At 41.4% G+C, this 13484-nt stretch overlaps 1 protein-coding gene across 4 annotated transcripts in view; it reads right to left on the bottom strand.

The window, feature by feature from the left end:
- The window catches only part of sh3kbp1 (SH3-domain kinase binding protein 1), a 48625-nt gene extending 35824 nt beyond the window's left edge, over positions 1-12801 (bottom strand). For 2 of the 4 annotated variants that reach the window (XM_084747580.1, XM_084747582.1), the window contains exons 1-2: positions 12574-12801; positions 767-924 (exon numbers count right to left, since the gene is read on the bottom strand). In XM_084747580.1, coding sequence (XP_084603706.1) covers positions 767-924; positions 12574-12577 — 162 coding nt within the window. In that variant the 5' untranslated portion in view covers positions 12578-12801. The remainder of the gene's footprint in view (positions 1-766; positions 925-12573) is intronic. The other 2 variants (XM_084747579.1, XM_084747581.1) reach the window with 2 other exon arrangements.
- Positions 12802-13484: the final 683 nt, after the last annotated feature.

Genomic DNA, 13484 nt, shown 5'->3' with positions numbered 1-13484 from the left:
AAAACGTTAGCGAGCTAAAAAAATTCTTAAAACATTAGCGTGTTAGCTAGCTAACAATAAAGCAACAAAACATTTCATTGATGCTAGCTAGCTCAAAAATTAACAAAAAGTTACACTGTTTGCTAGCAAGCTACAAAGTAAAAAGAAAAACAACATAATATTGTTTGCTAGCTAGCTAAAAGTTTAACAAAACATTACATTGATGCTAGTTAGCTTAAAAGTTAAACTGTTAAACTACATTCTTTGCAAGGTTGGTTCAGCAGGGAAGCTCTATTTCACTCTATTTAAACCTTATCAGCTTAAAGTTTAAAGTTAATACTGGATCACATTTTAAATTGGAGTTTAAAGCTTTGGTGCAACAGAAAAGCAGTAAATTTAATCAGGTTTAGAAACTAAACTCAGGCTTAAGGAGACTTTTTTTTATTTTATCCTAGTTTAAGACTGGTGCTACAAGATTTTAAGTTAAACCACAGTTTAATCGGGTTTAACATTAATCCTTATTGGTGCAACCTGCCCTTCGTTTGATCTAAATGCATCCTAATTTTAACCCTAAAGTCTGACCTGACTTGAGAAAAGGTGAGTGAGGTTTGATTGCTGGTACTAAAATAGTGTCAGATAACAACCAGAGAAAACCACACTACAGTGACACACTGGAAACTTTATTCTGCTGCTATTCGTGGAGGGTTTCTTGTGGGTTTATGAAGCGAGTAAGAGACTGAGAATGAGGAGAGAAAATTAGGTGGATGGAGTGAGCGCAATTGCTCACCCTGACGAAGTTATCCGGGAACAGCCCCCTGCGTCCGCCCAGCTCGCCCTCCCACCATCCTCCATCGTCCCGCCGTATGTTCACGATGATGTCGCCCACCGTCAGGCTCAACTCATCGTCCTGCTGAGCCTCATAGTCAAACTCCACCACAGCCTCCACTGGGAATGAGAAAGAGAAACCAAGAATGTCAGCAATAAACGGCGATAAAAGGTCAAACAACACAGAGGTGTCACATTGTTCTATATTTGCACTTGGTGGGTTTGATTTTGACGTCAGTGCTGCTTTAATTTAATGATTCAAAACAGGAAATGAAAGAGTGACACACACAGGGTAGGGAAGGTTGGCAACTGTCAAAATATAATCAGTCACCTAATCTCATGTAACTTGATTAGTCTGCATTACTTTTGGATTGCTTCAATACCAAATGGTGAAATTGTTTAGTTAAATAAAATGTATACTCATTGTTTATTAATTGCTTGTCCTGCTATTCTTTCCTTTGTTATGTACAAATGAACGTTTAGCTGTAATTTAAATGTACTTTGTTATGTTGCTATTTAGATTTCACCCTCAAACTTAATGTAAACTGCATTACTAGTTGGTCTGTGTAGCTAACATTTGCATTGGTCTGACCTGTAAATGTTTCTTTAAATTAAATGTTTAGTTCTTGGATGATGACAGTATTTTCACAGCTGAAGGCAGGACCTTTATATCAAAATTCAGTTCACTCAGGCCTGCAACACTGCAGAGAAAAAGTAAACTGTTTGTAATTTCATTTCTGAGCAGCTCTGATTCTGATGAGTGTTTCATTTCCTCAAATAAAATTCACATTCACAAAACTCTCCAACACACACTCAAATAAAGGCCAGAAAAATCCTCGGGGGAGAGGTGGGATTACTTCTACTGTCAAAGCTCAAATGGTAAATTCAGCATAATGTAGGTTTCCACTGCAGTAATTTCAACAGTACAACAATATAGTCATATTATAATCACCATTCTGCCGCTCTGAGTCTCACTTTCAAACAGGAAAAGTGTTTTCACTCACTAATTAAACGTTCCCCAGGGACTCTTCTTGTAAACAAAATGAGTGATGTTTAAATCCACCAAAACACATTGTGTGTATACTTGAGGACTGACAAACACGATGAATGGACTTCCTTCTTCTTGAAACGGGACTGTCCTTCCAAGAAGAATGACAGCAACAGTTCCTCAAAACAACATCTGTTTACGTTGGAGTGACACAGAGGCCTTTAGCTGACATAGTAGAATGACGGGAGCAAGCGGAAGTTGACAAAATGACAAAGTCCGAGAGACCGCTGTTTGTTTCCCTGCTTTCAACTGACAGTTAACAGTGGTTTCTTTTAACCATAACCTTAATCACATGTTCATTGTTGGCACCTAGAATTTTTTACGCAAACCACGACATTTCCCTGAATCTAACGTAGTTGTTTTTGTGCGTAAACCTTGAACAAGCTGTGTGCAAAAACTGGTCACCTGTCAAATTCATACTCAAAACAAATTCTGGGCAGCATATCAACAGAAAATTGAGCTAAAGTAACAGCTAACTGCTGCTAACTGTAGCTGCCATCAGCTAAGTTCAGAGCACCGGGGAGTGTTAGTGTTGGTGTTGGAGTGAATATGGCCTCCAAGACAGAGGCCAGTTGGATTCTGATTCTAGGGATGTCGAATGGATTCAGACAGGGACAGGAGAGGCATGAAGTGAGAGAAAAATACCTTCTGGAGGCCTGAGCAGGGATTAAAGCGAGGTCTGCCCCAGGGTGTCAGGAGCCAAACACGCCAAGAAAACCACCTCAGTGTTCTTGGACTGTGAGCAGACTGTGCGCTACAGTTTTTCAGAGAGTTTTTCTGTATTCTTTCAAGCATCTACAGGACTGGGGGTGTTGCACACGGTACAGATTCTATCACTCCCTAAGGTGAATTGTGATTTGTGATTTTGGGCCACACAAATAGGATTTGACTTGAGTTTTGAATACAGTGACTCACTATTGCCTTTTGATGTGCAAAGTTACGAGGCGAGCATGGTTAGCATACTAACTTTAGCTAACTTTTATTTGACCTCTGCAACACAATAAATAAATGTCTTGAACATAATGTCAAAAGTGTTATTTCTTCACATTCTGTTTGTGATTGTGCATGACTGTGTATCATGTTGTCATAACATGTAGCATTGTGCAAGTGGTGCACATGCACAGTGCTACATTGCACTACTATGGGGCTTTTCCACTGGCACTTTTGGCTGCACCAAAGAGTCAAACCGTGCCGCATTGCGCATGTCCATTACCACTCATTGCGCCAAACTGTGCCAAGCCACGCCTGACATGGGCCTATTCTTGAGTGGGGCCAAAACGAGCCCAACCCATCTTCAAGGCTGCGGTGACATCTCACCGGCCACGGCCAACCCGTTACGAACTTCCTTCCTAACCGTAGAACAAGTGAGTGTTGTGATACTCAGCTCATGTGTGCAAGAGAGCTGAGACAAAGGCGTTTTTAAAAGTTTCTTTATGTTCAGCTCTCAGTACTTTTGTAGCTTAACAGAATCTCTGCTTTGAAATGTAGTTTTTCTCCTGGGTTGCTGTTTGTTGTTACTTTCAGGTATCTGCATTATGTTTATGTTTCACATTCACTTTCAGCTGCATCAGAGTCATGTTAAGTTACTGCTGATGAAATCCTGGAACAAAAACATTTCCCGTTTGTGTTGCTTCATGATACGAGATTTCAAATAATGAAACAACAGTGGACTTTTATTGTGAAGAAATTACAGAAACAGTGTGTTAATCTCAGAGACGTGTTTGAATGGTTTATCCACTGCTTTACAGCCACTTGACTCGAGCCCTCGTCTTCATTTAAAAGACACAACTTTGAGCCGGTAGCCCTGTTTAATGGAAGTGAAACCACTACCATGCTGGGCTGAGTGGTCAAAAAATCCACAGAATAACTTTACATTACATTTTAAAACTTCTCCAGTCAAACGCTACCTGTGTTTGATCCTTTTACTAAACAGACCCAGAAAAAAAAATACTATTTGCATGGTTGCTGGCAGCCAATCACTGCAAGCATTCTTTGATTTAATGCGACATGTGATTGGCCCACTAACACAGTGGCAACAACACACACAGTCTGTGGTGCGGTGAAATCAAGCACGGTGTATTTGACAGAGTTGGCAGTCCTGCAAGCTGAGATGCCACCAAAATGTTCCAAAGTATGGCTACTCTACACGCCTGTGGTGACTGATAAAAATAAATGCATAAAATGTTGAAGGATAATTTGAGGAATGCTTATGTTCATGATGGGTATCAAATGAAGCAGAAAAATATGACATCCAATGAAGTACTCTATAGGTAAAGCACTGGAAATGGTGTCGTAATTTTCTGAATGAAGCCCTGCTCAAGTATTCTACCTCGTATCAGTCAAACTGAAAACTTCTTGCACCGAAAGTTGAGGTTCAAAGTTGCTTTATTGTCACATGTTCCAGCGCAGTCAGTGTTCACAACAATGAGCAAGTGAAACTGTAGGCAGGCTCCAATTAGCAACAGCCAAATAAAGTAGAAAATATAAATATGAGAATAATATTAGAACAAAAGAATATAATAATAAAGAAATATAAATAAACATCTGTTGCACTATTGATGTATAAGGTGCTAATGAAGGTGATAAGGGTAAAAGTGACACTTTTATGAGTTATGTGTCATGTTAAGTCTTAGCAGGAAAGAGAGGAATCATGCCCATAATGAAAAATATCTGTGCAGGGAGTGTTCAGTTTCAGGCAGTAGCATAACAACGATTTAAAAAATGGCGAGATTGAAATTAAGTGACTGAATAAGAGCTGTGTTTCTGCAGCAGCAGCAGCATGACTATGATATGCCACTGATAGAATTAGTACTGTGGGCAATTATGGTATAAAAACAGCAGGTAAACAGAAAACAGAAACATGTTTTACTGAAATCTAGTAGAAAACAAAAAAAAAATGCTGTGAAGCAATTAACCAGTATATGAAAAAAAAATGCACACAAAACCACCTCCTTCTCTCACTATCTCTAAAGATCACACACACTGCCTCAAACAGTGTGCTAATAATACTTGTAAAAATGTACTGAATGTGTCACATCACATACAGCTTTCTTAACCCTGAACCTTTGTACACACACTCACACAAACATGCACATATATCGTCCGCCAAGGTCTGATCCTTGTCTAAACTCTGTGTGTGTGGCTGAAAACATGGGGTGGGTGGGGTGGGTGAGTTTCGGGGGGGGTTGTGGTAACCATGGGAACAACAGCATAGAGGGGGTAGCGATGACTCAGACACGCTGGCTTCTTCCCCAAAACAAGCTCACATATACATATAACGTAACATGCACAAAAAGTCACACTTTGCACCACCATCCAAAATGATGACACCAGCCAGAACCCACTGCACTTCTTGGGTAAGCAGTTGTGATTAAGTGAAAAGTCGCGGCTGTAAGTTTACATCAATGAGGAGGACTTCTGCAAGACATCAATATTAAGCAGACAAAGCAGACGACTGTTGTCCAAGTTGGCCTGGTGCTCAGATGGGGAGGATATGATTCTGGCGTGAGATAACCAGGGAGATTAGCTGCAGACGAGACAGCGACGTGGCACAAATACTTCACTTGTGAAATTTGTGGGGAAGCGCGAGGAGAAGTATGTACAGTGAATTTACAGCTTGTGGCAGTTGTCTTTCAAACTGCCGCCGTCGCAGTACATCTGAGTGGCAGGACAGGACAACACACTGCAGTCAAGTCCACCCACCCACGTCAGTCAGCAACACAGACACCACTGAAGAAGACGACGACGACAGCTTGTGGCTCCGCACATCACCGAGTGCAAAAGAAGGGTGCAAGTTAAAAGTGACGTTAAGAAGTTTGACGCCAAATGGGCTCCAGAGAGCAGCTCTGTCTGGTGTGAAGCTATGCAGAAAGAGCGGAAACTTGAGCCTTGAAACAGATCTACACTGGTTATGATTTTACAAAGCATACAGCATTCATTTATTGTCTATAATATGATGCACAACAAAGTGAAATGGGACAGATGCAAACACAATGCACCAAGACCATTTTAAAGAAATGTAATGCTCTGCAAAGCAATACTGAGGTCACAGCAATGGAAACTGTCTTACAAAAAAGTCCTGTAAAGCTGCATAAATAAACTGAAAATTAGGAAGTTATTTATATTTCAGAGCATCTATCTGTACCAGGGTGCAAACAGGTACACAGCAGCCATTTTAGCGAAAAATGGAAATAAATTCATGCTGGTCGGCAGCTGCAGTGGATGAACGGGTTAAGTGCAGGGCTTTCCTGTATGATAGCAGGGTTTAAGTCTCATCCTGGACAACTAATATTTGACAGTAGAGAGAAATTACATGTTGGTGGTACCTGTTAGTTACATTTTTTCTATTATTATTTTGCCGCAGTTTGGTTTGGTTTAGACAACAGACTACTTGGTAAGGTTAAGGCAACAAAAATACTTGGTTAGGTTTGGGCAACAAAGCTACAAAGGGTTAGAGTTAGGGTTAGGTTAGCCAATAAATATTTGGTTAAAAAAATAAAACTTTTGCCTGATTTAACGTAACTTCTGGTATAAACCCCCTCCTTTTCATGGTCTTCTGTCTGCATGCAGATACACAGGCAGATAATTTTGTTGGTTGACCAGACACAGAAAATGTCTCTGTGCACGTCTTGTTGTGATGGTATGAGATTTCCACAATGATAATGTTATGTCCTGACAAACTTGACATACACTTTAATTATATATCCTTTAACAACACTAATATGTTAGACATCAATATGTTACAATACCATAGATAAGCGAATGTGGACTGCATGGTATAACTATATTGCTGCAACCATATTGTTGCCCAAAAACACTACTCTGATTCAGTTCCACATACACCGTCCTCCTGTTGTAAATACTCACTCAGGCTCCAAATCTGTGGCTATAATTAGCCCCAAGCATAATAAATAATTTACTCCTGATTGCCAGTGTTTGCAGCAAAAAGGGGGTCACTCACAGACCCCATTTATACCTGGTATGAACACGCTTCCTCAACAAAGGATGTACGAGTAGAGTCAAAAGAGCGGCAGTTTCCAATGACCTGCGATGCACCGGCACCACATTACATAAGATCCAATCACAATGTGGGCAGAATCAAGATACTGTAACATGTAGAAATGGAAGGTTTGAGTCTTTTTTCCAGAATTGAGTTTGTATGAGTCGCTCACCGTAAAGAGTCAAGTTTTTAAGTCACTCGAGTCTAGCATGACCAGATGAGAATGGGTAAAATTCTGGACCGGGGGTTGGGGGTGGACGTCAGAAGAATGTCAGACGAATAATTTAGAGTATTTGTTATCAATATTACTATTAAAAAGGCAAGTTACAGATTCTGAGGGTGATATGAAGCAGGGCGTTTTGGTACAGACAACAGGTGTGTTACTGGCATTTTAAAAATCTTTTCAGCAGATAAGATTGTTGCTGTGGAAGCTTATAAACACATTCTTTACATGTTTTTTTAATCACAAATTCTTACTGTAGTTGCACCTGCATGCTCCGTCATCTGGTTAAACCACAGTCTGATATTTGTGATAACCTAATCAGTGCAAATGACAAGTAAAAACACATCAATAATACTCACAATAATACTGAAATTTTGACAAATCCATTAATGTTCATTATCTGTTACTGTAACGTTTCATTTTTGGGACAAAAAGGACAGGATTCAGGATTCGGGACAACTGCTGGCTGGTCACCCTACACTCTTCACTGGTCCCGGCACCAAAAATCTCTGCCAGCTGCCGGCTCAGCCCTCAGCTAACATGAACGGGATAAAATAACTTAATTGTGCAGCTCTTCTGTTTCTACTTTCCAAATGTTATCCGACTGAACGGAATCCTGGTAGTGAAATGAGTCATTTTGCGAGGGTTGGGACGCTCATTCATGGACGGCTGCTGACTGTGGCATGTTCCTGTGGGTGAGTGAGTGATTTGTGCAGCCCGAGTCAGACCCTCAGCTCCAGGCTGAGAGAGTGAGCGATTTGAAACAAGCACCAAGTACTCTCGCAGGACTGTGTTACAGTAATACAGCTATTATCCTGATGCATTTCCTCAAATACAGTTAATACATGAGTTGCAATCGCCTTGTTGTCGTAGTTCACACTATCTAGAAGCAGACAGGAGCAAGTCAGTGAACACGTTATTAGAGATGAAGTCTTGTCACTCCAGATTCAGTAAAAAGAATCTTACGTTACTAGTTTGAAGAATGCTTATCAAATAAAAGCAAAGGCTCATGATCAGATGTTGTTCCAGACAGCGTGTCCAGATACAGCCTGCATATAATACCTAGTTTAAATGAGGTAACAACGACAACAGAGAATGATCCCAGCTTATTAGAGTCGTTTAGCTCACTATTATAATTTTCTGGCCTGCTAATTTACTGTAGCTTTATAATTCAGTCTTAATGGCTGTAATATTGTAATGCTGTTGTGTTGTTAATAAAGTATATAAAAATAGCTACCAAAGGTATACTAGTTTCCAGCAATAACACTCTCAGATGAACTCACTGTATGCTAACTGCGCAGCACCAAATGACAAAGTTAGCCATTAGGCTAGCTGAATCACTAGTCACTTAAAGGCGGCGACATTAAGTCATGCAAACATGGTGAAGTACATTTATAGCCTAACATTAGCTTTTTACCTCTGGCAATTGAATTTCCACTTCAAAATAAATGCGGCATGAAGTTTATTTTGCTGAACAAATGTGTAAGTATCATAAGATTTTGTTTGCTGTGGAGTTTTAGTAGTTTAGTTTTTTTTTCCTGAGCCAAAATCAAGTGGAAAAATCCACTGGGTAATTATTTTTATTAGCCAATCATTTATTTTCTCCATTCATCATTCAGTCTGTGAAATGTCCAAAAGTAGTGGAAAAACGCCAGTGACAACTTCCCAAAGCTGAGGAACAAGCTGAAGTTGCTAATGCTGCAGGGATGACACGTTTTTAGAAGGTCAACCTGGAAGTTAGCATCACTGTGGTTCCTTCAACAAAAAGCTAGTAAAAATAACTGTTAGCTGCAGCCCTACTTGCACACAACACTGTGTTGTATGGTTGGTAATGCATTGTTGATGTGTGCAAAGCTAAAAATGACACACCAGAGGCTATGAGAAGACAAGAGACAGAATATCTGAAAGTCTGCAGACAAAACAAAACTCCCACTCAAGTGGTCAAGACACACACACACACACAAACACACACACATACAGGAACTGAGCGTCCTGCAAGCAGCTGCAGTCAGTTTAGATAAGGGGAAACTACACATACAGACACAGTGAACTCTGCAGAGCCATGCTGACATTTCACTGGTTTACAGCGGACCTGTGTTTAGTTGTGGGTATGTTTCAGTGGTGTCGCTGATGATGTCAAGAACAGCTGCCTGTTTCTGTCGGTAAAACATTCACGCTGGACCAGAGCCCACTGGGAGTCAAAGCCACCCACTCCAACTGTGGATCGGATCACAGACTTCAGCAAATTCTCCCACATTAAAGGAGGATTCCAACCATTCTCTGCTGACTATTCTGCTGATTTACTACACTCCCTCAGCTTGCATTGTCCATCTCTGAATCCCAGCAGTCCCATTTCCCAGAATACTTTTCGACAACCCCCGGACAGGCTTCGAACTTTGCGCCTTTGTGTCTTCTTTCATTGTGTTTTGAATGTAGGTGGAGAGAGCAATGAGCAAAAAGCAAAAACAAGATAGAGAGTGAAAGTTTTTCAGTTTCAGGTGACAGAAGTGTCACAAGTCTTTCAGACTCTTTACTTACTGTTAAGACTGATGACGACAGAGCCTGTTAAACTTTTGAATCTTTGTACAAATGTCTTGAAACCATCCTTTTGACTTCAATTCTGAGGGACTGAAGGTCATACTTTTAGATGACAAAGATGACGCTTTTCTCTCTTCAAAGACTGCAGCAAAAGCAGAACTACAAAAAAATATATATATCCACTGTCAGAGTGATGTTTCGCCTCTTTAAGTTCTCATTTTGTACGTTATCTATGAGATCAAGCGGAAAACTAACCAAAACATCAAAATGGACCCACGGTGCATCACCACAAGCTGTTTATAGTCCGGCTTTTTCCAGTCATTTTAATGAAAAATAACATTAAAAAAGGACTTAATGTCTTTCAATTAAAGCCGATGTCTTGCACAGCATCTAGGTACACACAGTGGCCACTTAATCTAATGCAATCCAACAAAATTGTTCTACCATTAAATCCACTTTTATGATGCCTCTAATATTACAGGGATGTTTGGTTGTTGTTTGTTTGTTTACACCGTCGTAGAGGTGTTAATTAAATTTTATGTTTTAGCACTGTGGTTATATGGTTAGAGGTGGTGCTGTACTGGACTGCAGACAATATTAAGCAACTTATTCCTCTTTTATAAATGTCATGGGTGGATTAACCCACTTGGAGGCCCTTTGGCAAAAATTAGCTGAGGGTCTGCATTGCACCCCCCACCCCCCACCCCACTGCTAAGGCTGGGCTACCAAATTGGCATGTGACGATGTCCACAGTGAAACGCTTCCTAACACGGATGACAGCAACCTCCAAATGTCTCATTTAGCCAAGAAAACTCTGGCTCCCGTCACCAGGGAAGAGAGCAGCCGGCAGATTAACGCTCACATCCCTGCCAGGCGAACATCCGACATACATCCCCATGCCGGGTTTAACAGGATCTAGGGTTGGGTAGATGTAAAAAATTTCAAACCAGTCAGATTATGCTGTTGTAAGCTGACAACAACACATTTCTGAAAATGTTTTACAATAAAAGTTTGTTAAAAAATGAGGGTCCTTTTCCTTTTGGAAACAGGAACAGCATAAAGCAATAATTTCAACAGGACAAACAAGTGTGGATCAAAACAAGGCTTCTTACTTACCTTTCCATCTGCTATGTTACTGACTCCACTGAAAAACTATATTCGGCTAATGGCAGCTAACAGGTAGGTACTTTAGCAATTTATCTTTCCATCACAATCCATAAACGAGAGGCTGTGTTCAACCCAGTGACCAATCGTGTTTATGTTGAAGACTGCTGAGCCTGGTTCTGTTGCTCACTAACAGCAGCTAACTAGCTGGTTAGCTACTTTAGCAACAAGCAAAGCCATCTTTACACTAGGAAACTACATACATGAACTTGGTACTGTATTCTCTGTCAGTCCCAGAGGCTATGTTCATCCTGGTGACCAGCCACGTTCACTGGGAGGCTGCTGGACCCAGTTCTGTTGCCTGTTAATGACAGCTAACAGCTAACAGCTAACAGTTAAGGTTAACTGCTTTAGCAACTAATAAGGCTAGCAAAAACTCTGTTAACAACCTTGGTACTGTATTCTCTGTTTGTCTCAGAGGCTGCATTCATCCCAGTGACCGGCCTTGTTCACTGAGGAGCTGCTGGGCCCAATTCTGTTGCCAGCTAACGGTGAGCTACTTTAGCAACAAGAAAGCTAAAGCCATCTGTCCATCAGGAAACTGTAATTAAAACAGTAAGAGCTGAAGCTGAGCAGTAGGAGGACATCAGAGGGGAAACCAGAAAATATTTTCTCATAAAATACATTCCAGTTTCATCTAAACCAGTAAATGAAGTCATAAAGTTGTGCTTTTGTGCAGTGGGCTCTTCCCAGAGAAACTACAGACACGAATTTAGCAACAGTCCTGAGTGCAGTTCTTAATCATTTTGCAGGAAAAGACTACAGAATATCTACAAAGCAACTTTTTTGTCATTGTTGGGCCAGATACTGGTGTTTAGGTGATACACAACACAGCACATATGTGATAAAACATTTCTTGGGTTCTTTAATGGCCCTTGCAAGTTCCATTTCAGACAATTTTGCAATTTAGTGATGCACATTATAACCAATTTAGCAATTAATTAAACTAACACAGTACTTACACAGTGAATCTGGGGACCAGACCCAATAGCTTGCGTTTGCGTGTAACGGTGCCTGCAAGTGTTTCCCCTGAGGGTAGCTGTGCATTGTTTGTTTACATGCAGCAGAGATTGAGTTCCCATAGAAGGCATGCAACTGATGACTATTTTCATCACTAGTTAATATTATAAAACATCCATTTACTCTGCAAAGTGTCCAGTGCTCCTCTGCAGAGCAATGTCAAGTTATTCAAAGGGATGTCTTCTGGGAAAGAAAAGGGAAGTGCCACCTCCAGCTCTACAGGGCATCTATGAAACCGTCAGCTAATTTGAATATGCGCTTAATTGATTGATTAGTGCTCCACCAAACCTTCAGTTAATTAATGCCCGTGCATTGTGTGCAGCAGCGCGGTGCTGTGTGAAATGATGGCGATGATTAGAGGAGGAATGTCACAGTCAGGCCTGTTTTCATCCACACAAACAGTGAGTGTGTAACACAATGGGCACACAGACAGACAGACGGACACACAGAGTGAATGTAAACGTGTCAACATCTGCAACTCATCAATGTGACCGACCGGCTGCTGCTCGCCTCAAATCGCACCCGCACACCCACGCACGGCTTTCTAATCATGAATAAAGCATCGGAAACACCGCGACGTCAGGGTTAGGTGAGGCAGGAGAGGAGAGGACAGGAGAGCAGAGGAGAGGAGTGGAAGAGGGGGAGGAAGGAGAGAGGCTGAACTCAGCGCGCATCTGGAGCGGGCGTTGATTCCAGCCCATCCAGATGCGCAGAGGCGCTGGAGGCTATTTTTGGTCATTCTCAAAATTAGAAGCGAAAAAAGGCGTCGCGTCTCACCCATTTATGTGTCCCGGTGTGCCGGTGGTGCTCCTGCAGGCTGGTCGGTGACGGGGGAAGGTGGTTGTCTCAGGTACAGAGGGGGTTCGTAGCCTCCTGCTCGTACTACAGCAGCAGCGGCAGCGCTGAAACGGGAGGAGCGTCGGATGAAACCATATTCCTCCTTCCTCTTTTTTTCTGCCCGCTGACACGACAGAGGAGGAGGAGGAGGAGGAGGCGGCGGCAGAGCAGAGAGGAGCAGAGAGAGAGAGGGAGAGAGAGAGAGAGAGAGTAAGCGGAAAGAGAGCTGATGAATAAATCTCTCTCTCTCTCTTGTTGCCTTCAGGTGCATCGCGTAGATTCCAGTTTCACGGCTTCGGTTTGTGTTTTCATCACAGGCAGGTCTACGGGAGCACTGTGACGCAAGTTGTTGCACCGGGTATGATGCACCGAGAACAGATGGTGGTGGCACGATTACTTTGTGCAATACTCAAAATGATCTGTTTTATAATGAAAACTCTATAACACGAGATAATTTTTAAGACATGTTTCTCATAGTTAACTTGAATAATTTGATGTATGTTCTAATTTGCTTTAATTTGGTGGAGATGAATTAGATGTCGAGACAACTTAGTGTCTTACTTTAAGACACATTCACGGGTAAAACCGACACTGGCTACACAGACCAATTGTTGGGTGCTTGGTGGGAAAATCCAGCATTCAAAACTTTTCTTAAGTAAAAGTGTGTGAGCATTGTCAGTGCAACATACATGCATACTTACTGTGATGGCCAAGGCCACACAAATGGACAGTTGAGAGTAAAACCATGCACACACTCACCTCACTTCTTTGTTCAATGCACAGGTTAATTTAATTTGCAGTCAGCCACACCCCAAACAATTCAGGTCCACACTACAGTTTATTTGAGTTAT

The sequence above is a fragment of the Lutjanus erythropterus genome, chromosome 21 (genome assembly GCF_056507025.1).
Source record: "Lutjanus erythropterus isolate fLutEry1 chromosome 21, fLutEry1.hap2, whole genome shotgun sequence".
NCBI lineage: Eukaryota > Metazoa > Chordata > Actinopteri > Lutjaniformes > Lutjanidae > Lutjanus > Lutjanus erythropterus.
Note: the sequence above shows the minus strand (reverse complement) of the source record. Positions and strands in the feature narration are given on the sequence as shown.